Source organism: Melanotaenia boesemani, chromosome 20 (assembly GCF_017639745.1).
Source record: "Melanotaenia boesemani isolate fMelBoe1 chromosome 20, fMelBoe1.pri, whole genome shotgun sequence".
Taxonomy (NCBI): Eukaryota; Metazoa; Chordata; class Actinopteri; order Atheriniformes; family Melanotaeniidae; genus Melanotaenia; species Melanotaenia boesemani.
This window is the reverse complement of record NC_055701.1, coordinates 23885519-23908209: the sequence shown is the minus strand read 5'-3', so window position 1 is coordinate 23908209 and position 22691 is coordinate 23885519. Positions and strand designations below refer to the sequence as shown.

At 38.5% G+C, this 22691-nt stretch overlaps 1 protein-coding gene across 2 annotated transcripts in view; it reads left to right on the top strand.

Annotated features, from left to right (window-relative positions):
- The first annotated feature begins 8725 nt into the window (after positions 1 to 8725).
- exoc3l4 (exocyst complex component 3-like 4) overlaps positions 8726 to 22691 on the top strand; it is a 31912-nt gene continuing 17946 nt past the window's right edge. Inside the window, exons 1-6 of one of the 2 annotated variants that reach the window (XM_041972856.1) lie at positions 8726 to 9045; positions 12726 to 12957; positions 14927 to 15052; positions 17109 to 17339; positions 18805 to 19423; positions 22350 to 22467. In XM_041972856.1, the coding sequence (XP_041828790.1) occupies positions 12750 to 12957; positions 14927 to 15052; positions 17109 to 17339; positions 18805 to 19423; positions 22350 to 22467 (1302 nt within the window). In that variant the 5' untranslated portion in view covers positions 8726 to 9045; positions 12726 to 12749. Of the gene's footprint in view, positions 9046 to 12632; positions 12958 to 14926; positions 15053 to 17108; positions 17340 to 18804; positions 19424 to 22349; positions 22468 to 22691 lie in introns of those variants that run through there. The other variant, XM_041972857.1, reaches the window with a different exon arrangement.

Below are 22691 nucleotides of genomic sequence, written 5' to 3'. Positions count from 1 at the left end.
CAGCATTTGGCAAATGTATGACGATCCCATTCTTGTTTAACTGGAATTATTGCTATAAATGTCTCAAAAATAACACAGATCACACGGCAGATGCAACATTAAATCTCTAATCTTGTATTCTTTCGTTCTCTCTGATATAAATGGCATTGTTCTAATATAACATTAAACATAACAAAAATACTGTAATTCTCCCAAGTCATGGACACCTATACCATTAGAGCTGCTACTACCAGCTTTGGCACCTTTCATTTATAATGACCTGGAGGTTCTTTTTCATTTTAGTATGTAGAATTAAATGTCATGGCTGCTGCAACATGGCCTTAAATGACCACCAACCATGCCAACTGTCTACAACACAGCGCCACAACCTTATGCTAGAATGCAAGCTACTTTGGCCCTACCGTACACAGACAAGTATAAATCCAGCTTTAGATGGTTCTTCCTTTTATACCCTATCATGACACCCTTACCTGTCACCTATTAATCTGCTGTTTGTGTTTTTCTTTCTCCTTTTATTCTTCTGTCCCCCTCTTTTTTTAAAAAAAATATAAATGTAAACATTAATGACAGACATGTCAATTATATTCATGCTAAATTCAAGAAATACAAAAACGGTAATGATGTGCTGGCTTTCAACTAAATTATCCAGCTGAGCTGAGGTGGAAACATTTTACTGACATTAAATCTACGTATGCAGGATGAAAGCATAAAAAAGATGCAAATGAAGGAACACTGCAATTTTTGTGCAATAATCCAACAGGCAGTCCATTTTAATGGATGGACACATCAGACACAGGGCACAGCTTTGTTCAGTTGATTATCTTGGCTCAGCTGTCTCCAAAGAGCAGGGTTCAGGCGGTGACGAGCCCTGAGCCCTCTGCCCAACAACAGCTGTGCTGCTGTCTGGTGATTTCATTTCTCTTATTACTGATGATTGATGAGGAGGAAACCTCAAAGCCATCTAAGTCACCTGTAAACCAGGCTGCTGACTGACAGGCCTGATAGGTCTGATTTTCATATGTCAGCTGTACAATGTTTTCTCAGTAGAGTGGAATATTTCCGTGTTGGTGATGTTGTGGCCATGTGAGCTCCGAGTGTCGCTGCATTTCAATGAGGAGCGCCAGCATTAAGATTTCTCTTCACTCCAGGGCTGCTCGTGGGTACAGGGTGATGCCACACACTGATGTGGGAATGCATGTTTCTGTGTTTGGAGATATGTGAATCTAGCACTGTCACTGACAGACTGACAGGTGGAAATTTCTTAAATAAGGCACAGTGAGAAACAAGCCTGGGGAGGTCTGAAATGTGGTTGAGAAAGAGCAGGGGTGTTGCTAGCATCCGAAGTTGTGGGGGCTAAACCCAGGAGAAAATCCCAGATTTTCATACAATGCTTGCTTTAATTTGAAGTTATTCAAGGGCAAAATAAAAATGTTCTTTTCAGGCAATAAATAAACAATAAAACAATTGAAGTGTGTAGCACTAGTAATTTGCACCGTCTGGAAAACAGTGAGCTGTCATTTTGCAGAAAAGAAATCAGACCCTTGAAATCGATGACAGTCACATTCTAACTTGTATGCTGCTAACACTTTGTTCATTTTAATTTTCTTCTATGTACTAAAATGTGCTTTTGATCCATTACAAACTGTGTTTTGTATTTATTTGATATCCTCCTCTTCTTTACATGGTCTCCCATCTGTCTATTGTCTCTGTCCCTCTGCTCCTCCTATTCGCTCCTCAACTCTCCAGTCCTGCTCATAATAATACACATTTATCATGATAATCTAAATAAATTTAGGCTAGATCCAAAAAGGAATGTTGTCTATTTATTTACATTAGATTTGCTAAGTTAAATCAAACATTTTAGGTTTTATTAATGTTTTCTGACAGCACGTCTTTTGATGATGTTACGTTTTCATTTAACTCTGAGTTATTATTACCCTATTGATCAAGCCTCATTTACTTCTCCTTTATTGTTGTTACTTGCTGTTTATTTTTCAGTTAATATGGCGTCTGTAATAAGAAGCCGGTTCAACATGTCCAGGGTTTCTTTAAATGATCTGATTTTACAAACACTGATGATGGAGATCTTGCTGAGAAGTACTTCGCTCAGTCTGGACATGCGCATGATCGTGTGAAACGGGTGGAGTTGACAGCAAATGACCAATCACAATCACATATTCCTGGCAGGCTTGAACGCTACACAGCTGCTGCAACCAAAGCAAGAAGGAAAGATGACAGAAAGTGCAGATAGTGTGAAGGAATCAATTAATACACCAGTCAATATAACTGCTACATCATTAAAGAACCAGTAGATCTAACAATTTACAATACCAGTTTAAACCACTTTTGATAAATACCTCAGGTCCTGACCATGAATTCAGTTTCAGATTAAATCTGTCCATCTTATGTGGTTATGATCATTTTAAAAGACCTTCAAATACTTGTTTGTGTCATATGATCAGGTTGTTCTTTGTCTTGAAGTCTAAGGATTTGCAGGATGCTGCAGGATTTACCATTTCTAACCTCAGTTTTGATAATCACATTTTGAGGACTGGTCCTTGCATGACTACTCCAACACTGTAGTTACGGGATAAAGTCATTCAAAATGCAGCATCTAGACATCTTAAACTTGAACCTATTATTTGTACTCTAGCCAAGTACTAAAGTCACTGCACTGGCTTAAATTTCAATACAGAATCCATTTTAAATCCTCTTCCCCATCCATGAAGCACTTATGGGTTTAAAGCAACATACATCCCTGACTTGCTCACTGTCTCTAACCCGATCAGGTCTCTCAGGTCATTAAATGGGGCCTTTTAGCTGTTCCCAGAATTAGATCGAAGTCTGCTGATGGTGCTTTCAGTTAGTGTGGTTTATAGGGTTGTTAGCCATGATGTCGGGCTCCGGCTTCATTATTTGAACCTAATGATACTGTTTGATTTCGATGCATCACACACTGGATGAGAATATTCCAAGGATGTTTTATTAAGAGCTGCAGCTTTGGCTGGCCGAGTCCGAAGTCAGACTCTAAGACACAGATAGTTATACTCCTGGTTGCATGCAGGCAAACAGGGTTGTGGTTAAGCAAGACAGGGCAGTCTGGTTTTGATATTAACAGCTCCTCTGAATAACAGAAGTTGACCTTTATCACTTCTGCTCAAGTAAAGTTGAATGAGGATGCTATTCACTGAAGTGAAGAGGTCTCAGTCTGGTTCAAACTGAGTTCACTCAGCCATCTGCATAGGGTGAAAATAACCCACCTACGAGACGTTCAAAAACAGGTCTATTATAAGATGTTGCATACTTGTGCAATTTTAAACTTGCAGTGACAATGAAACCAGACAAGAGGGAAAGCTATGCAACACCCAATATTTCATAAATGTGTCACAAGCTTTTCCTCACAACCTCTATCTTATAGAATAAAGGATTAAACACAGAAAATCAGAGTATATGTAATTTTACCATTACAAAACTACTTTTGGTATGTATGTATATTTGTGTTTGTGTGCATGTACATGTGTAAATATGTACTTTTCTTTCAGAAGACGGTTCGGAAAACAAAGTGTAAACAACTTGGTTAAAACAAGCAAGCTTTGAACTGAAGTGAGGGTATCACACTACATCCTGCAGGCTATGTTTTTTTTATGTGTCTTTTTAATTATTTATTTGGGCACTAGCGACTTTAATTTAAAAGTAGTTTAACAATGAGTGATGTAGAAAAGGGCCTGAGTCCAGAATTTGAACCAGGGCCAGTAGTATTATACTCTTTATGTAGTTTTATTTTTGACTGGACTATAAACGTCAGCCCTGCATATCAGGACGGGCAGTGAGCTGTTAGCTGTCTTTTAGACCTGTAAAATTAATCTCTCATCTCTCTTTGTGCATGAGATGTTGCTGCCAGTTTCAGAGCCTCCATGTGGGATATTAGTCAGTAAACATGGCTAATGAGTGAGAACGGGCTGCATAATTAAGTAGCAGAGGAGGTGGAGGTGGATGGTGTTACTCACAGGCTCGGTAAGATCAGTTTTATTTAATTCAGTTTTGTTTATTTGGTTTGGTAAATTCACCAAGACGTAGAATTTAATGTTTTCATTTTCTGCCCAACTCTGGAATGTGTTTTCTCCATCATGCATCCACTCACATGGGGTTTTGCTGCCCTCAGATTGGTAGATAACTCCTCTCCCTCCTTAACTCCAATCACCTCTTTTGTTATTATTTTCTTCAAAGAAAAGTTGACTAAGGTGAGAACCACCACTGACAGGGCGCAGATTTAAATAGTGATATCCAGTACAAGCTTAAACATGAGTCTTTCATCTGAAAGCCCAACCTCTATCCAAATAAATATCTTCCTTTGTTAATAAAGTGAAAGTCTGTGCATGAATAATAATAATAAAAAAAATAACCCTCCCCAACACTTCTCTTTAAAAATGTACAACCTACATATGGAACATCAAAAATAGGGAAATTAATACATAGACAAGGAAGTATAAAATTATTCAGTCTCTTGTCGGGCCAGTTAATCAGGTCCACCTTGCTGGTACCAGGCTGAACCCATTTTTCCTTTAGAACGGCCTTAATTCTTGGTGTCATAGATTTAACAGAGGTTTCCTCCATATTGACATGACAGCATCACACAGCTGCTGCAGGTTTGTCGGCTGCATCCATGATGAGAATCTCCTGTTCCACCTCATCCCAAAGCTGCTCTACTAGACTGAGATCTGGTGACTGTGGAGGCTGTTGGAGTCCAGTTAACTCATTGTCATGTTCTAGAAAGCAGGTGGAGATGATCTGAGCTTTGTGGTATAGTGCATTATCCTGCTGAAAGTAGCTATCAGAAGATGTCCAGACAACTGCTGCTCACATGATATTTTAACCTTATGGTTGGGTGTAAAAATCCCAGTAATTCAGCAGTTCCTGAAATACTCAGACCAACAGCCATGCCACGCTTAAAGTCACTTAAATCGCCTTTCTTCCTCATTCTGATGCTCAGTTTGAACTTCAGTGAGCCGTCTTCACCATGTCTACATGACTAATGTCTAGAGGAGCTGCCATGTGATTGGCTGGTTAGATATTTGTCTCAACAAAAAAGTAAAAGTGAGTGTTACATTCCTCTTTTGCACCTACTCAGAGCATACAAGTCTGTTAAAAACTCATGTATTCTCTCTGGTCTCCCACTCGCATTAAATAGTCTTTAATAATCTTAACTTTAGTGTTTTACTTATTTATTCTTTTTGTTCTATTTGCTACTTCAAGACCTGTTAGTGCAATTGTGAAGACAACAGTTGTTTTTGTATGTTGTTGTTTTTATATGAGCTAGATAAATAATTAATTTTGACATTGGCATTCCTCTAACTGGAAACTTGGGCTTGTTCTCCTGTTTTGAGTCCAAAAGTCTGTTGTGAAAAGGTTCATTTGGTGAGTTTTTTTTTATTTTTTTTTATATATATCATGCATCCAGAGTTAAAAGACATCATACAGATACTCTCCCTGACTAATCACCTGGCCTTGCTTATGGTAATTTATTTTAACTTAAAGCATCAGAATCTGGCATGGTGAAAGATAAGCCTTACATAACACAACTTTAATTTCAGCAGCAGAGAAGACATGGCTATAACTATCTGCACAGTTGCAGTTGTTGCTGTGGTAACAAAATGCTAATTAACCGTGTAAACACAAACTGAACACATTTGAATGAAAAGGATATCAAGAGTAAATTTGCAAGGGAGAGGACAGTTTTTTTCTCTCTCTCTCTACTGCACAACACAACAACACCACAAACACTATCAGATAATCTCAATTACATTTCCTCAGTCTGACAATAAAGCTTTTATTAGGCCGTATTAAGATCTAACCTACGACGTGACCTTTGCTTGTGAACATCTGGTTTTATAGACACATGCCATTCTCACCACAGCTTTTTATCCATTATGCAACGCTGATCTAGTGCTTGTGCTTAATGGAGGCTATTGTGACGCAGAACAGCTGTTGATTTAAGCAGAGCAGCAGAAAAACGAGCTACCTCATCGTCTTTACCATCATTTCTGGGTCATCATCAGAATAAAGAATGTAGATGATTATATTTGAAATAAAATAGCAAGAATTAAAGAATAAATATGACTTTTTACTGTAGTGGATGAGAAAAACCCTCTACTCTCTTTATGACAGGCCCTCATGACAATAAACAACGTAAAGTCAGACTTAGTGAGTGAAGGAATACATGGCGATGGTTAATTATTTTTATTACATGCAAAATGTTTGTAATGTGTAAAATAATTTTCCTTTTTTCATCATTTTGTGTTAACTTACTATCAGAGGGTTAAAATGAAGGAACAAGATGATGTTTTGTGGATATTTGAGTATTTTTTCCTTTAAAAAGGGTTTTATGTCTCTGTCTCAGCTGCACCTGTTTGAGCCTGAATTCTTATAAAAGGATTTTTGGGACGTATCAATAAAAAGATGACGATGGATGTGTTGATAGATTGATTTAACTGGGTGTTAAAATGCTGTTGACTCTGTACTGGCTTAGTTATTATTTCAAATGTGTACTTCTCTAATCTGCTCAGTGACTAACACACACACACACATATAAACATGCACACACACACAGACACACAAAAAAATGGAGCAGTTGGTCACGATGCCACTTGACCAGGAATTTTCATTGCTGATTTTTGTCTCTGTGATTTCTCGTGCAACAGATGTTGGATTTGATCAAAATCTGGATGAAAAAATGGAAAATGTTCCAGTCATGATCTTTATAACTTATTCCTCCTAAAGCAGAAAAACATGAGGGCAGAAACTCCAAACACAAATCATTAATGGCTAAAGCAAATGCAGCCCACAGCGCCATCTAGTGGCGGTGGATGACATGGTTGGGCCAGAAATCATTCTGGATCCTGTCACGAAAACTTGAGCAAACATTTAGTTAATTGGTGAGACTTAAATTTCAGAAACAAACCTCTCAGCACAGATGTTTTTTTTCCCCCTATTTTTATTATTTTCTTCCAGAAACGTTTTCCCTTTTTAAGGGTCCTTATAAAGAAACTGCACAACAAAACCTCACTAATGATCCTTTTAGTTGGGAATCAGTGAAGGAAATATGACACTTGTCTTCATTGACATCTTTCTGAGTCTTAAAGGCCAATTCACAGTTTACTGCCTTATTACTAAAAATTAAAAGGTATAAATTAATTTAACTCCAGGTTTACACTAAAGAATGGTGAGAAATTTGCACTTTAATGCACAAATTCTGAATTACCGGCTTTAGAAAATGTGTTTCTACACAGACATGCACAGAATAACAACTTTTTGGGTTTGAATTATGTCTAAAAGACACTGGAAACCCTTTTTCACAGCTACACAGCTGATGTGTCGTGTGTAAATTCTCCTTTTGCTTCACCTGCGTAGCATCAAAATCTGATTAACTAAGACCTGATAACATATGAACCTGTGTAAAATCACAACACTGCAAACTAAAGCAGACAGATGAGCTGATTTCACACCCACTGATTGGTAATGTTATTAGATAAATACTGTACCGTTGTTTTATAATTAGCTGTGGCAGTGATTTGTATCTGAGCCAAATGAAGAAGAGAGTTTGAATGAAGGAAAATGGACGTCTTTTCCTTGAACCAGAGAAAAAAAAGTCCAGTTATCTTTATTTCAGCTCTTAGGATTATCATGATTTGGATGATTAAGAACATAATTGTTTTAAGGTGGGAGGAGAATGGGCAGACTGGTTGAAGATAATAGAAAGACAACAGGAAGTCAAATAAGCACTGGTTCCAGCCAAGGTCTGCAGAACAGCATCTCTGAACACACAACAGGTCCAAGCTTGAAGCAGATGGGCTACAGCAGCAGAAGACACACCGGGTGCCTCCTGTCAGCTAAGAACAGGAAACTGAGGCTACAATTCACACACACTCACCAACACTGGACAATAGAAGATGGAGAAACGTTGCTGGTCTGATGAGTCTCTATTTCAGCTCCACATTCAGATGCTAAGCTCAGAATCTGGTAAAAACATCATGAAAACATGGAGCCATCCTGCCTTGGATCAAAGCCTCAGGCTGCTGGTGGTGTAATGTTCTTATTGTTGTCAGCAATAGAAATTAAATTCCTGCATTAATTCATTTTCACATACAGATTTTTTTTTAATTAGTATTTGTTTTTCAAATGTTTTAAGGGAAAATACTGTAGTCAAATTTTTTGTTTACCACAGGATTGTATTATTATTATTATTTTTTTTTTTGCTAGCATCCTCTTGCAAAAGTATTTAGCCCCCCATAGATATACTTACTACTTTGAGACATGTAAAAACATCATGGTGTTCATTTTCTCAATTTTACATAGTGTGTGAAGAAGGAATTATGCTTTCGTTGGTCCAGACATCTGCTGCTGGATATCTTCTCTTTTCCAGGCCATTCTCCATAAACCCTATATAGTTGTGTGTGAAAATCCCAGCAGATTTCTGAAATACTCAGATGCTCAGTTTGAACTTCAAGTCTTGACTGAACGTCATTCATTGTGAAATCATTGCACTTATGAGCTTGAATTGAGCCTCTATGCTTTGCAGGCTGCAGACCCACATGCTTTAATTCCACATACCAGATGGAAAAATCCACCTGAAAGCTGATATGGGTTTTAAAAAGGAGTAAAAGCATCTGCAGCAGTCAAACTCCCGTAAAGCAGTTTCCTCTCACTGTGACCGACATTCCCTCTTCGTTTATTTAGCCTGTTTAATTGTTAACTGACCTTCTTCGCTGTCAGCAAAATAATTACCACCAGGAAGGTGATCTTTGTCATGTCCTCGTGCCTTAAGTTACTGGCAGCCGTACTTCCACTTTTTCCTTCTCTCTTCTTGTTAACTTTCAGTTTGCTGGCATGCTGACAACGCGGAGCTTTATATTTAGTTACCCTTTATTTCAAACCTGTTTGGCCACGGTTTTTCCTAAAGTGAAAGTCTGAAAGGGGTTTATAAAAGGCTGAAAGGCGACCTGGCGGATTATTTTTTTCAAACGCTTTTACCTGAGCCACCATTTGAAGGTAAGAGGGACGTTTCTTTCTCTCTTTCATATAGTTAATAAATAACTAAAACGCATTTAGGAAATAGCCTACACAGCGGGCTTCACGCGCAGTCCGTCCTAATTATGGCATCAGTCTGGCTGAGAAGGTCTCTCAGAAGATTAAAATCTTCAAATAATTAAATAAAAAAATAGTTGAAAAATTGTTTTGTACATTATTTATTCTACTAGAGCTCATCGTCCCGGGATATCAAACTCGGGTCCCGAGGGGCCACCGTCCTGCACGTTTTAGATGTTTCGCAGGTTCAACACATCTGACTCAAATTAATGGGTCATTATGGAGAACTTAACAAGCTGTTGGATCCATTTAATTCGGATCAGGTTGGAGCAGGTACGCATCTAACACCTGCAGACAGTGGCCCTCAAGGACCAGAGTTTGAGACCCCTGTAATAGCCTATGTGTTGGATTCTTTTTCTGGCTCAAAACCACACTAAATAGTCGCTAACTTTGCAGTAGGGGTTGTTGCGAAAATAGTGGTCTGGTCCAGACCATGGTCCGGACCACTGTAATGAGTGGCCCCTGCCACTAGGAGACATTTAAATCAGTGGTAGCTACATATACATTTCAGATATCAATATAAGAAAGGCTCATTTTATTATTCTTTTTCCTTTTTTTTTTACATTTGGTAAAATAATATGAAAAATGAAGTATTAGAGAATTAGATTTTGATTAATTTGTAGGTACCATTAAAATAGCTTTTCTCCCCATGCTTCCACTTTATGGAATAATAGAGTGATAACCATTAATAGGAAGCCAATATTTAAACAGAATTGATATGAAAAGGGCATTGTCTTTGTAATGGACTTTCTGAACATAAATGGAAATATTTTATCAACATTTTTCCGCTAAATTTATGTATTTTCCTAAAATAGAATTCATTAAGGCTTGCAAACCATTCCTGTACTCTTGCTTATTGTCTTACACAATGGTTTGCAATACTCTCTTCTGAAACCAAGTTTAACAAAAATTGCAGTTGGAGGACTTAATTTTTTTAAATTGATTACTACATTGTTTAAATCTAAGATATTCCATAATTATGATCGACACATCAGACAAACAGCAGATTCTAAACTTTTCTCCGTGATAAAGCCCAGTCTTCCTTCCTACCTTCTGCAATCAGACGTTGCAGCTCCTCTACCTGTGTCAGAGCTACTATTACACACCTGGTCTAATTCTATCTGTCAACTTTACCATCACATTGCAGTTATGTATCTTTGCATACGTTGAACATGCTAAATATATAGGAAAAAATTATAGGTGTATATATTATTATTATTATTATTATTATTATTATTATTATTATTATTATCATATACCATTGCTGTTACAATCATATGCTGTTATTATTACACTGTCACTTTTACTATTATTATATTATCATCTCACAAGTGCCCTTAAGTGTATCTATTCTGTTTTTCTACTTATTTACTTCATTTTATTGTGCTTTTTTGTGTATTTTGTGTACTATACCAGAATTGCCTGTAAGACCCAAAGTCAAGGACACACATTTAATCACCCACAAATGGCAGAAAGAAAACACAGCCAGTTTATCCATTTAACAACAGGTGACTAAACTGCTATGACTAAAACAAAATAAAATCATAATAAATAATAGGCCTAAATTGCAGTCAATTAGTTCCAGAAAACATAAGTGCAGCCTAGCAGATAAGGAATGCAAATGGGTTTGAACCATCTAAAATGAAATATTAAACATGGTAATTCTTTTTTAAAAAGCTGAGTAATCCATGGGTGGTGGTTGGGGCATTAAAATTATCGACTGAATCAGAATTGAGTAGCTCTGTGGTGATGAGTATAAGGACCACAGAAGGACCACTGATTTAGTTTCCACCCAGTGGCGGGTACCACTCATTACAGTGGTCCTGGGCAGGGACATTGTATTTATAAAATAAAGTGCGTGCCATGACACTCAGATGCATTACAATAAAATACAAGAATGAAAGTGCAATACACTTAAAATATAAATCACCATAAGGGAAGTAAATGTATATAATGCACCGAATAAGCCAATCCAGTTCTTTGTTATTTCTCCATATTCCCATTAAAATAAAAATGTTGATAACATCAGAGAAATTTGGATTTAGGTTAACTATGAAGTTGGCATAATGTCAAAAGCCTAAAGGATGGAATATTGTATATCTTTAGTGACAGCCACATTTTATATTAGCCCAGAACGTGTTTGACAGAGTGCAGGAAAAAATGCTGTAAGGATTCTGTTGCAACCTTACAGAAAGAGCATTAAATTTAAATCTACATTTTAAAATGTCTGATACTGGATAGATTTTATTTATAATTTTATTTCTAATTATTTATAAAAAAAAACTGGCTTCCAGTTGCAGCACGCATCAAATTCAAAGCTCTGCTTCTGGCTTACAGAACAATAACCCAAACAGCTCTGGTCCACCTCCACTCCTTAATCCAGAGCTACACTCCCTCTCCACAGTTACGCTCTGCCAGTGAAAGACGCCCAGTGCTCCCACCACAAGGTGGCGCCACATCAGTAGCTAGACTCTTCTCCTCTGTTGTTCCCCGGTGGTGGAACAATCTACCAAACGCCATCCGATCCGCAGAGTCCTTACCCACTTTTAAGAGCTAGCTAAAGACTCAGTTGTTTAAGGAGCATTTCCACACTTAGCTTACCTCTTCTACTCATCAAAATGAGTTAGAAAGATTCGTCCAGCTCTTTGGCTCAACCAAGTACTGATTAAGCTGTGTGCACCTATGCCCAAGATGATATTGTTTGATGAAATTGTGATCTTGTATTTAAACAAAATGACTTACAAAAAAACTATTTAAAACTAAAAAGAAAAAAATATATATATGCACTGCCTCTAGCACTATATGAGAGCACCTGGGTCCAACTCGACTCAAAGCAGTCTGACTACCACTTAATTATGACGTCCCATCTTGTTTGAATTCTTGCTTGTGTTGTTCTTGCTCTCAAATGTAAGTCGTTTTGGATGAAAGCGTCTGCTAAATGACTGTAGAATAGAGTACAATAACAGTACAATAACATCACAGTGGTCCGGACCATCAACCAGTGGCAAGGACCACTCATTACAGTGGTCCGGACCACTGATGTAGTACCCCCTGGTGGCAGGGACCACTCATTACAGTGGTCCGGACCATGGTCTGGACCAGACCACTATTTTCACAACAACCCCCTCTCTAACTTTGTTTAAAAAATAAAACAAAACAATAAAATAAAATAAACAAAATCATTGTAAAGACCCTTTAGACTTTATTGAGATTACAGTTGATTTTTAGTATTTGCTCTCTGTTTTTATCTAGATTTTAGGAGATTTTAGGAGATTTAGTCTTATAATCCATATAAGACTGATTTTAAAGAGAAAGGAGGACAAGGGCTTCGTGTCTTTTAGTGCAGCTTATTGTTGGCATTACAACAGATTTACAGTTCCTCTCAGAACTGAACAAGCTGGACCTCATGTTTATCTATAAACAAAACTGTTCCACACGTCCGTGACTGCTGACTAGTCACAAGGACCATAAACACAACATTACTGTTTCACATACAGTACACTACTGCAGAGCAGAGTGCAGACTGACTTCACCTCTTTGGATTTTTAACATTTTATTTTACTTTATTTGATCTTTTATTACAGGTTGTTGTTATTTAATGGAATAAGATGTCACAAATGATGAACAAGTCCATTGAAAACCCTGACGAGGACAGCGTGTCCCTCCGGAGCAATGGGACAGGGGCTTCCAATGGTGTGGTAAAGGGGACACTTCAGACCCTCAAACGGAGTATGAGACGAGTTTCTACCAAGAAAAAAGAATCCAAAGACACATCTAAAACAGGATATCCTTCCTCGCCACCACCGCCATCACCAAGTGAGTATCATGATGGCAGTTGTAAAATCTTCCGACGCAAGCAGGTTGTAGCCAGGTGTAATGCCATGGTAACATGGCCTCTCAAGGTCAATGGAGTGAGGTGTGCACTAATGGCTGAAAGTCCTAACTTTTGCAACACAACAGCAGGAATGATGACATTTTATTGAAAGTTTAACCCATTTAAGGAAGGTTATTAAAGTCATACTCTGTCTTTTGGCATTGTCCATGTCCTTTTCATGCAAAGTATCCCGAAACAACGCCTGCTCTTCTGTCCATGCTCCACTTCACCACAGTTTATAAACCTTGCTGTGGTTGTTATCGCATAATTGTGTTGGCACATAAATAACGACTCTGCTTACCCACCTACATGCCCCACAATAGCCACCAGTAAATGTGTGTGAACTTGTCCCATTTGGATGGATGTATTGTAACTTAGGTGATTCAGTATGTGTGTGTAATGGTGGATGGGGCAGTCCAATGACATGCAGCCTGTTGGTATGGACAGTGTGTCCGTTGTAGAATAACAAATATTGTTTGGATCATGTTTTGATTGTTATAAAGAAGCATACTTTACATGATTCCTGATTCAAAGTCAATTGTAGAATTTTTAAAACACAGCTATCAGCGACCTTTCACAAGGACTGTCAAGACCAGGCTATGACTGCTGTGCCAAAAACTGAAATAAGTAGTGGGCTACTTATTGCTCTGGATTTTCTGCTTTGAGCTTTTATAATAAACAAGAAACACTAAAGTGAAACAGTTAAGTTTCATTACTATTACTCATTTTTTCCAGGAAGTCCTGTTGAGGTCAAATATGTGTTTTGAAGGAGAGATTCCAACCAAGTTAACAGTAAATGGCAGCAGTGTGCCACAGAATTTGCTACTAAATAGAAGAGAAGATGTGCTAACATAGCAGCTAATTTAGTTAGCTTTGGTATGCAAGTAACCATGGAATGGCTATCCAAAACTTATAGCCATCGGAGGCAGCATCTAATCCAGTGGGTGACTAGGCTAGGGAAGCTAGTTGTTAGCCTCTCCAATCTTCATACCAGCCTTTCCTTACTATTAGACAAAAGTGAAGTCTCTAATGCTAGTTGTTTACCAAAGCTAATTGTTAGCCTCTGCAATGCTAATGTCAGTATGACTGATAGAATTTCTTTTAAAATTTTTACGTTTGACTTTTAAATGTTTAAATAGTCTGGCTCCTCCCTGTCTGAGCTTCTGCAGCATCACCATCCTTGTGTAGACGCTGAGAAGAAAAACAACTTGTGCAGCTAATTATTGTAGAAAAGTTTGTTCAGTCTTTCAGAGAGTACAGGTTTATGTATGACTTCTTTTTAAACCTGTGTTTGTGGATTACATAGTTAACTGCTTTTATAAACAGTGATTTCTGGAAGTATTCCTGAGCCCATGCTGTCATGATTCCCATGACAGAATTGTGCTTGTTTACAATACAGGTCTGTCTCCGGGTTCAAAGTCCACAGGGAAATATAGATTTTAAGCTGTGCTTTATGTGTTCAGAGATTTCTGCAGATTATTCTGAATCTTTGGACGATATCATATTCTCTAAACGATGGACAACTCATTGTCTTCTTTTGCTGTTAAAATATATATAGGTGCCAGGAGAAGTCTTCTTGTGTTGCTAGTTTTATGGTTTTATGGTAGAAATTGAAAGAAATTGCCTTCAAAACGCTGCTGCTATCTTTCACTTTTGTGTTGTAAGACTCAGCTAAAGCAGCTCGCTCTGTTTTCAACAGGAGGTAATCGTTGCGTTCCTTAGTTTGCCTGCAAGGTCACCACAAGGACACACACAATCACAAACACACATAATATGAACTTTGAGAAACTGAAACCATTTCAGTGTCAAGACTTATTCTATCTATCAGATTATATCTATCAGACTTGCCTCAGAGAAGTTAATTCAGAAAGCTGGGTCACTCTGAGCCCCTTCTCTTTGCCCATCTATCAGGTCCAAGTGCCGGCTCAGCAACCACCTCTCCTCTGAAGACTTTGGGAAACTTCTTCCAGAAAAAGGAGGAAGATCCGGCTGATGTGACAGCACAGAAAAAAAAAACTCTGCATCGTTCAAAGACAGGTACAACAATCATAATACAGGACCAGTAAGCCTCCTGGCTGCCATTATGAAATGATTATGATTGTTAAAAAGGAAAGAAAACGCAAATTTTCAGGGCATTTGTCACCATTTAACAATAATAATAATAAATTATTATTATTATTATTATTATTATTAATAATATTAATATTATTATACACAGGAGCTGTGTCCTGTGGTGTATAGGTGGGCAGGGGGTAGGAAGGAGCCTGCACAGCCTCCCTGCTGCTTTCTCCTGCTCTGGCTCTCCATCCAGTCTGTTTATGAGACTTATTTAATGAACAGCTGATCGAGGTGCTGAGAAAGTATAAAAATGTGTCACTGGCATTTAAAGACACATGCACAATGCCACTCTGTCACAGATGAAGTTTCACAGTAAATATTAAATAAACGGGTCAATTGCTCATTGCACATAAAGACAACCCCCCCCCCGCAGTAATTCGTGAACGAAGCTTCTCGAGAAGTGTGAACTGACTGGACCAAGACAAACGAGAAGTTCTCACTTCTCAGGGAGTAGGTGACAAAGACCGTTCTTTCATCTCTCCAGTGTCACTCTCCAGCGAGCTGCAGGAAATGGTAAATGGAATGTGCTTATTACATAGCGCTTTTCCAGTCATGTTGAATACTCAAAGCGCTTTACACAACATGGCACCTTCACCCATTCACATAAATTCATAGCCCAATAGGCAACCCCACATGTAACTCTAGGGGGAGCCTGGAAATCGATCCACCTACTTTCCAGTTGGTGGACGACTCCTCTTCCTCTTGAGCCACAGCTGCCCACAGTATAACCGGACAGGATGTTAAGAAGTTTGTTTTTCAAGATCAAGTTATTAAAATTAAGTTATTTTCTGAGTACAATTTTAGACTCTTATTATGGTCTGTAAATGTGCGCAAATATAGACTTTATGTTCATGACTTTATGCCAGTCATAACCTGGTTACCAGATGAATCTTAAGGCTTGCGGTCTATTTTCTCTGGCTGTGTGTGTCTGGCTCTCAGTAGTGTAAACTCATTTTATCCTGTTAATTACAGCCCTTGGAAATGGAAACCTACCTGAAATGTTTTACTGTAAAGACAGGTTAGGTCTGTCAAGTTGTTTTGTTAAAATTTTTTCCTTTTGCTTTCATTTCTGCTTCACTGTTTACATATTAGATCAACCAGCCAGTCATTGTGAGACACTCAGAGTGAAACCGAGCTTGAGCGTTAATGCTCTATTTTAAAGTATATTTTAAATCAAAACTTCAGTTTTACATAATAAGTCCCCTCAATGTCCCCCTTGGCTTTTCTAGACCAAATCCCTTTGCTTCTTTACAAAGTTTTCATTGTGTTGTATTAATTAAGGGTGAACTCGGTGAAGAGAGACAGCGCTGACAGTAGCGGGAGTGTAGGTACTTTCTACCTGGAATACCTGTCCAACAGGTATTAAAAGTTCATTTGTATTCAGGTAAACGAAGGTCTTTAAAAGGCACTTTTTTTTCAATTTAATCCAGTTATAATCCAGTTAAAACAAATTCATTGTAATCCAGATTAATCCATTTCATTGTAACTGTGTTCATATACCACCATAACAAGCTGCCCATCAAATCTTTTCTTTGTTAGTTCGTTAGACTGGTTAGGGGTGGAGAGGACAGGAAAGTGGGGGCAAAACTATGGGCAACTGCTGGGGATTTCTACTGAGAAAGAAAAAAGAGAAACACAAGTTAGTGGCCTTGATGTCATGTATTTACATAAAGAGAGTAAACAGAGTAGGGCAGTGCTCAATGCATCATGGGATATCCCCCAGCAGCATAAATACAGCAGCAGCTAATGGTCACCCAAGCCAGCCCTAACTACAGGTAGTTATTAAAAGGGTAAACAGATGGTGTAGGACCTTTATCAGTGTAAATGAATTGTTTGTAAAAAATCACGTTGAACATTGTTACAGTGTTAACCATATAGTGGACTAAAAATAACGCAGAGAGATTAAAAAGCAACAGATCAGAAATGATTATTATTACTACTGCTTTAAAAGAAGTGTGTGTTTTCCCTTCTGCAGATGTCGGTATGTCCAACTTTGGTGACTCCCTTGCGAAAAAAAGAGCATCACTTCGTCGAAGCCTGAACTTTGGATCCAAGAAAGACGGCAACAAAATAGGCCAGCAGGATACCACGGCAACCATGTGTGAAAGTTTGGTGGAGAATAGGGAGGAGGGCGAAGATGAGGAGAAGAAGGAGGAGATTGAGGAGTTTTACAACTTTCCGAAAATACCCGACACACCACTGTCAGGTAAAGACTTCCACAGGTTTATGTCTCGTTATTATTCATGGATTTTGTTTTGTCCTGTTTTTCTTCAATCAAAAGTAAACTTCGTTAGTACAAACAGGTTGTGGTCATTCAGTAATGTCAATGATCCACTGGTTCCAACATGTGGGGGATACGCAGCAGTGCTTCAGTTTTATTTTACCGTAAAAGGAAGTTGGATATTATTTGTTGTTTAAATCTGTGCTTTAAGTTGTGACAAGTTAAAACCTCTGCTTTCGCAATCCATCCGTGCTGACAAGGAGTTTTTCCAGTTTAAATAACAGAGAATTACAGATTTATGCTTGTCAAAGCCAATGAAGTTCCATGTGAAATCTTACTGTATAATAATCTTCTGTCAGACCAGCTGCTGTTTGCTGTGAAATATACACATTTATTTTAAATTACATGTTGTGAAAAAAATAGATAAAACATCGGGTTCTTAGCAGGGCTTGAAATGTTCCAGAAGTCTTGTACTTTGCCAAGTCGAGCTGCCATGTTTTGTTAGAGAATCGAAACAAGCCATACCTGTTGATTTTCTTCTGATTATTCAGACAGAAATTTAGTCTGTGGCAGCTCTCTTTTTATTCTTCTTTTCAGTTTCTCTGAAGACTGCAGAGTCAGATCTTGGAGTATTGTAGTGAGCTTGGAAAGACTGGCAGTTGTTTTTATTGTTTTTTTATTTGTAAATCATCTTTATCACTGTAGAATGATGGATTCTAGTTTGGAGATATGGGCAACCGCTGCTTCCCTAACATGACTACTGATGTCTTTCCTCCTTGGTGCTGTGTTAACGCACAGCTGACGGCTGCAGAGCAGCAAACTTATAAAACCTTTGTATTTAAAAAGGCGGGTTAAACTGATGATTATCAATTAATTAGTGCATTTGATCCACATCACCTGGCTGATAACTTACCCTGTTAATCCCTATAAAATAATCAAGTGTGTTCTTTTCTTTTTTTTTTCTAATGGATAATGCTGCATGTCCTGTACATGTAACATGTCCTGTGTTCTTAATCTGAGGCTGTATTGACCTTTGTGTTTTTTTAGGTTTAATTGTGCTCTCTTCTTTTTGTTTGGGCTGTTATATTTTTCTTTTCCATGTAAGTTTGTGAAGTTGCCAGGGACCGTTGATCCGATCAGATGTCATGTTCAACAACAGATTAAACAAGAAAGACAAAATTCATAATGGAGGAGTGACTGGCTTCGCAAACAAATGTCAAATGTGATTTCCTCTGATTTAAGAAATTAAATGTAGAAAAAGTAATTTCCTGCTTTTTTCTTCCTTAGTTCTGTAATTAATATGTACCCTGTAAGATGTTTTAAATTTCAGCAAATTTTTTCATGTGAAATGCATAAAATACATACCATGGAAATAATAATTACAAAATAAATGTGAGAAGTGGTCTGTTGCTAGATGTAAATTCCCAAATGTGCTGTGTTTTCTCTGCAGTGATGGAGATCAACAAGCTGATAGACCTGGAGGTGATGGAGGAGGCTTATATGCACCTGCTCAGTTTGCGGCTGGAGTTTCAGCGGGAGCGAGAACAGTTTGTCAAGGACTCTCCAGTGGAGCTGGCTAAGAAGGAAAAAGACCTCAACCTTCTCTATAAAGAGCTCAGGAACAAGATCTGCTCTATAGTTCGAGACTCTAACTCATTACCTGCCAGAAACAAGGAACTGCTGATCCCGTGCGCCCGGATCATCCAGGAAGAGGAAAAGAGGGCTGAGGAACCAGGAGGGCTACCAGACAGCTGGATGGAGGCCTGGAGGACAGCAGTGTATGAGGGCGTGCAGGTGAAGGTGAGAAATGTTCACCTGGAGCAGAAGGAGCAGAACACCTCCTGGCTGGCTGTTCATCTGGGTCTGCTAGGTAAAGCCATCGTGGAGGATTTGGAGATAGTGAAGAGGGAGCTGCGATGGTCCTACCCACCCAGTTTTAAAGTCTTCAGCACCTATGTGCAGAGCTTCAACAGAGTCGTAGGGGAGCACCTGATCACGGTGGAGAAGCAGGTGACAGAGCTGAAGGACCTGTACCAGCTGCTAGACTGGATCCTCAACAGATACAAGAGGTCAGTTGGTGCAAGCAGGGTTTCGTTATCAGTATTTCTCCGGGGAGTGCGGGACCCTATAAACGTCAAGGTTTTAATAATTAGTAAAAGGCTTCAGAAACAAAATCATAAATGCAACAAGACATTTCCAATATAAAATCATGATGCATGTTTCTTCATCCCCCAGATTTTTCATCTTATATATTGCCGACATCAACTACAGATTTCTATTCTGGGGCCACATAACAGCCTAATCAGGTCATGCTTCCAAAAAACACAACTGAACCAGCTAAACCAGCATCTGTCTCACATCTTGTCTCTTCTTTGAGATCTCTCCAGCCAGTAAAAGTCTAATGTTGACTCATCTTATCTCTTGCTCAGTCACTCTCCATTTTCTTTTCTTCACTTCCTCTGATGATGTCCTCTTGCATTTCTTTGCTGAATCAGCCGTGTCATGCCCATTTCTCTCCCTTGCCAGCACGGAGGTGCTGATGTATGCCTTTATTTAAAATAGATTAGATTACTGTAATGCCCTGCTCTCTGGTCTTCCTAAAAAGTCCATCTGAAACCTACAGCTACTTCAGAACTCAGCGGGACGAGTTCTGACGAGGGCCAGAAAGCGGGAACACATGACACTAGTTTTAAAATCGCTTTATTGGCTCCCCGTGCGTTTCAGGATTGATTTTAAGGCTCTTTTAGTAGTTTATAAATGTCTTAATGGTCTTGGTCTTATTTATCAGACCTTCTTTTAAGTCATGAACCCTCGCAGACCCTGAGGTCCTCTGGTGCTGGCCTCTTAGTTGTTCCAAGGGTGAAGACCAATACATACTGCAAGGCCTCTTTCCATTATGGCCCTCGACTGTGGAACAGTCTGCCAGACGGCATCAGGGAAGTTTTTAAAAAGAGGCTTAAGACCTACCTTTTTAGCTTAGCTTTTAACAAAATTTTATTTGATCTTAATTTATTTGACATAATTTTATTTCACATAATTTTATTTTCATTTTATTCAACTTATTTATTCATTCATTCTTAGCTGTTCTTATTGTTTCTTAAGACTGTTTAATTTTAATTGTAACTCCAGTGTTTTCCTTGTGGGGATCCTCCACGTCGGGGGTTTTGCCTACTCGGTCTGGGGGCTGCTGCCACGGTGATTGCACCTATCGGGGTAGCTGGGGCCCTGCACTGCAGCCTTTTGGCTGTGGTGTGGGCCCCGGTCTGTACTGATGGGGGTGGTTGCCGCTGTTAGACATAGGTGGACTGGCCCCTGGTGTGGATGGATCCCCATGACACTGATACTGTTTTCTCACAGCAGCATCAGGTCGGATGCTTATTACTTTTAATATTTTATAATGGCATTTAGTTCGAGACAGTAATAAGAGAATCGTGTTTGTATAGAATGGGGGGGGCTGCTTGGTGTATGTGTGTGCGTGTATGTGTGTGCGTATATGTGCGTGCGTGCGGCTGTGTGAATTATTTTGGTGAGTGTTTCTTATTTTGGTAAGTGTTTCTTATTTTGGTAAGTGTTTCTATTATTATGTAGTTCCACTTTGTTTTGTTTTTAGTATGCATAAATGTTTTTAATCATGTAAAGCACTTTGTGTTGCCTGTGGCATGAAAGATGCTTTATAAATAAAGTTTGATTTGATTTGATTTGATTCAAAACAGCCAATGTATTAATATCCATTTGCTGCCGTGTATGCAGTGCCATAAAGTAAAACACAGCTGTAACATGAAACTCCAGGGAAAGTTGTGAAGTGTGTTTTCTCACACTGCATGGCACCAGTGGTTGTTTAATATATTTGTCTGTCTTATATAAATGCCTGCAGCTTGCTCACAGACCTGTTGAGACGTGACATTTACAAGAAAAAAAGATACTGAAACAGTTGTTTTAAGTTAGCAGCTGCCAACACAAACATGTGCCATTAAAAATTATGTTGTTATGAAAAATCAAAGTATTAATAAAACAAAACAGAGAGGGGTTATCCTACAGAGGTGGGGCATCCATTTGATTAAAGAAAATTCAGGTCTAGTTGCATGCAGGCTCATATTTTAAAATACAAAATATCCTCTTACTATTCTCCTTTATTTTATTAGGGCATACAGAAAAACTGCAGTTTAATGCATATTTTCCAACAGACATTTCATCATTCTGTAAAAATACTGGAAAGGAAAGACAGATGGATGTCATGCTGTAGGAGTCCTTAGAGGCTTTTGAATCAGGACATTACGTATTTTTTAAATATGACCCAGATAGCTGATCCAAAACAAGCTCTGCAAGCAATATCCATATGATCTGCAGGACATGAGGGAAAAACAATCTTAGTGTCGACATAACATCGTTAGTAGATGGTGAATACAGACATGTTTAAAAGTAGGACTGTAGCACCAGCGTGGGGGAAGAGAAGCAGAGAGAGGAAGCGGCGTTTAAAGTACTGCTGATATATTTGTTGAATCAGGCCACTCCAAACCCAAAAACTGCTTAAAACTACATCTGGGAGACCAAAAATAAACAGCTAATCCGATAAAAAAGAGAAGTTCAACTCTCTCTTGAGGCCCGAATGGAAACATCTAAATCAGGTTATGCCCACATTTCTCACAGATTATGTTGAATGAAGAACCTCTCAGACGAGTTCTCAGTTTAAAAAGTTTACTGTACAACTGTGCTGACATTGATAAAGAGATTTTAATGAAAACAACATCTTTTCACATATTTCTGGGACATCTCTGGATAACATCATGTTGCATTTCATTTCACACCGTGCTTTTTGTGCCATTATCCAGACTTTCCATAAAACATCAGAAGCATCTGATAAAATCTGAATGACCAGATTTTGTAACTTTATTTTATCTTTGTCCCAGTGTGATGTGAAGTCTAAAATACTTTAGTGTTAGCAACAGACATGAAACGTTGTAAATGTTTTTTTTTTTGTTTTTTTTGCTCTGACAGTGAGAAAATCATGGCAAGTCTGTCCTTGCAACCGGAGATTACAGATGAAAGTACCAACCTGCAGCTAAAGGAAGGCTTCCTGGAGCAGCTGGAAGAGAAATACTGCTGCAGACTGAAGGTGAGGCATTCACTGACAACATTACGTTTAAATAAATCTTTTATAGCAGTGTTTCCACCAGGGTCCTTTATTTCTCTATGTGGCTGGAATGTCATCATTACTTCAGTGAGATCCACCTGTCTGACATTTACACTCACCGGCCACTTTATTAGGTCCACCTTGCTGGTAACAAGTCAGACCTTCTTTTACCATCAGAACATCCATCATTCTTAATAGACAGCAGT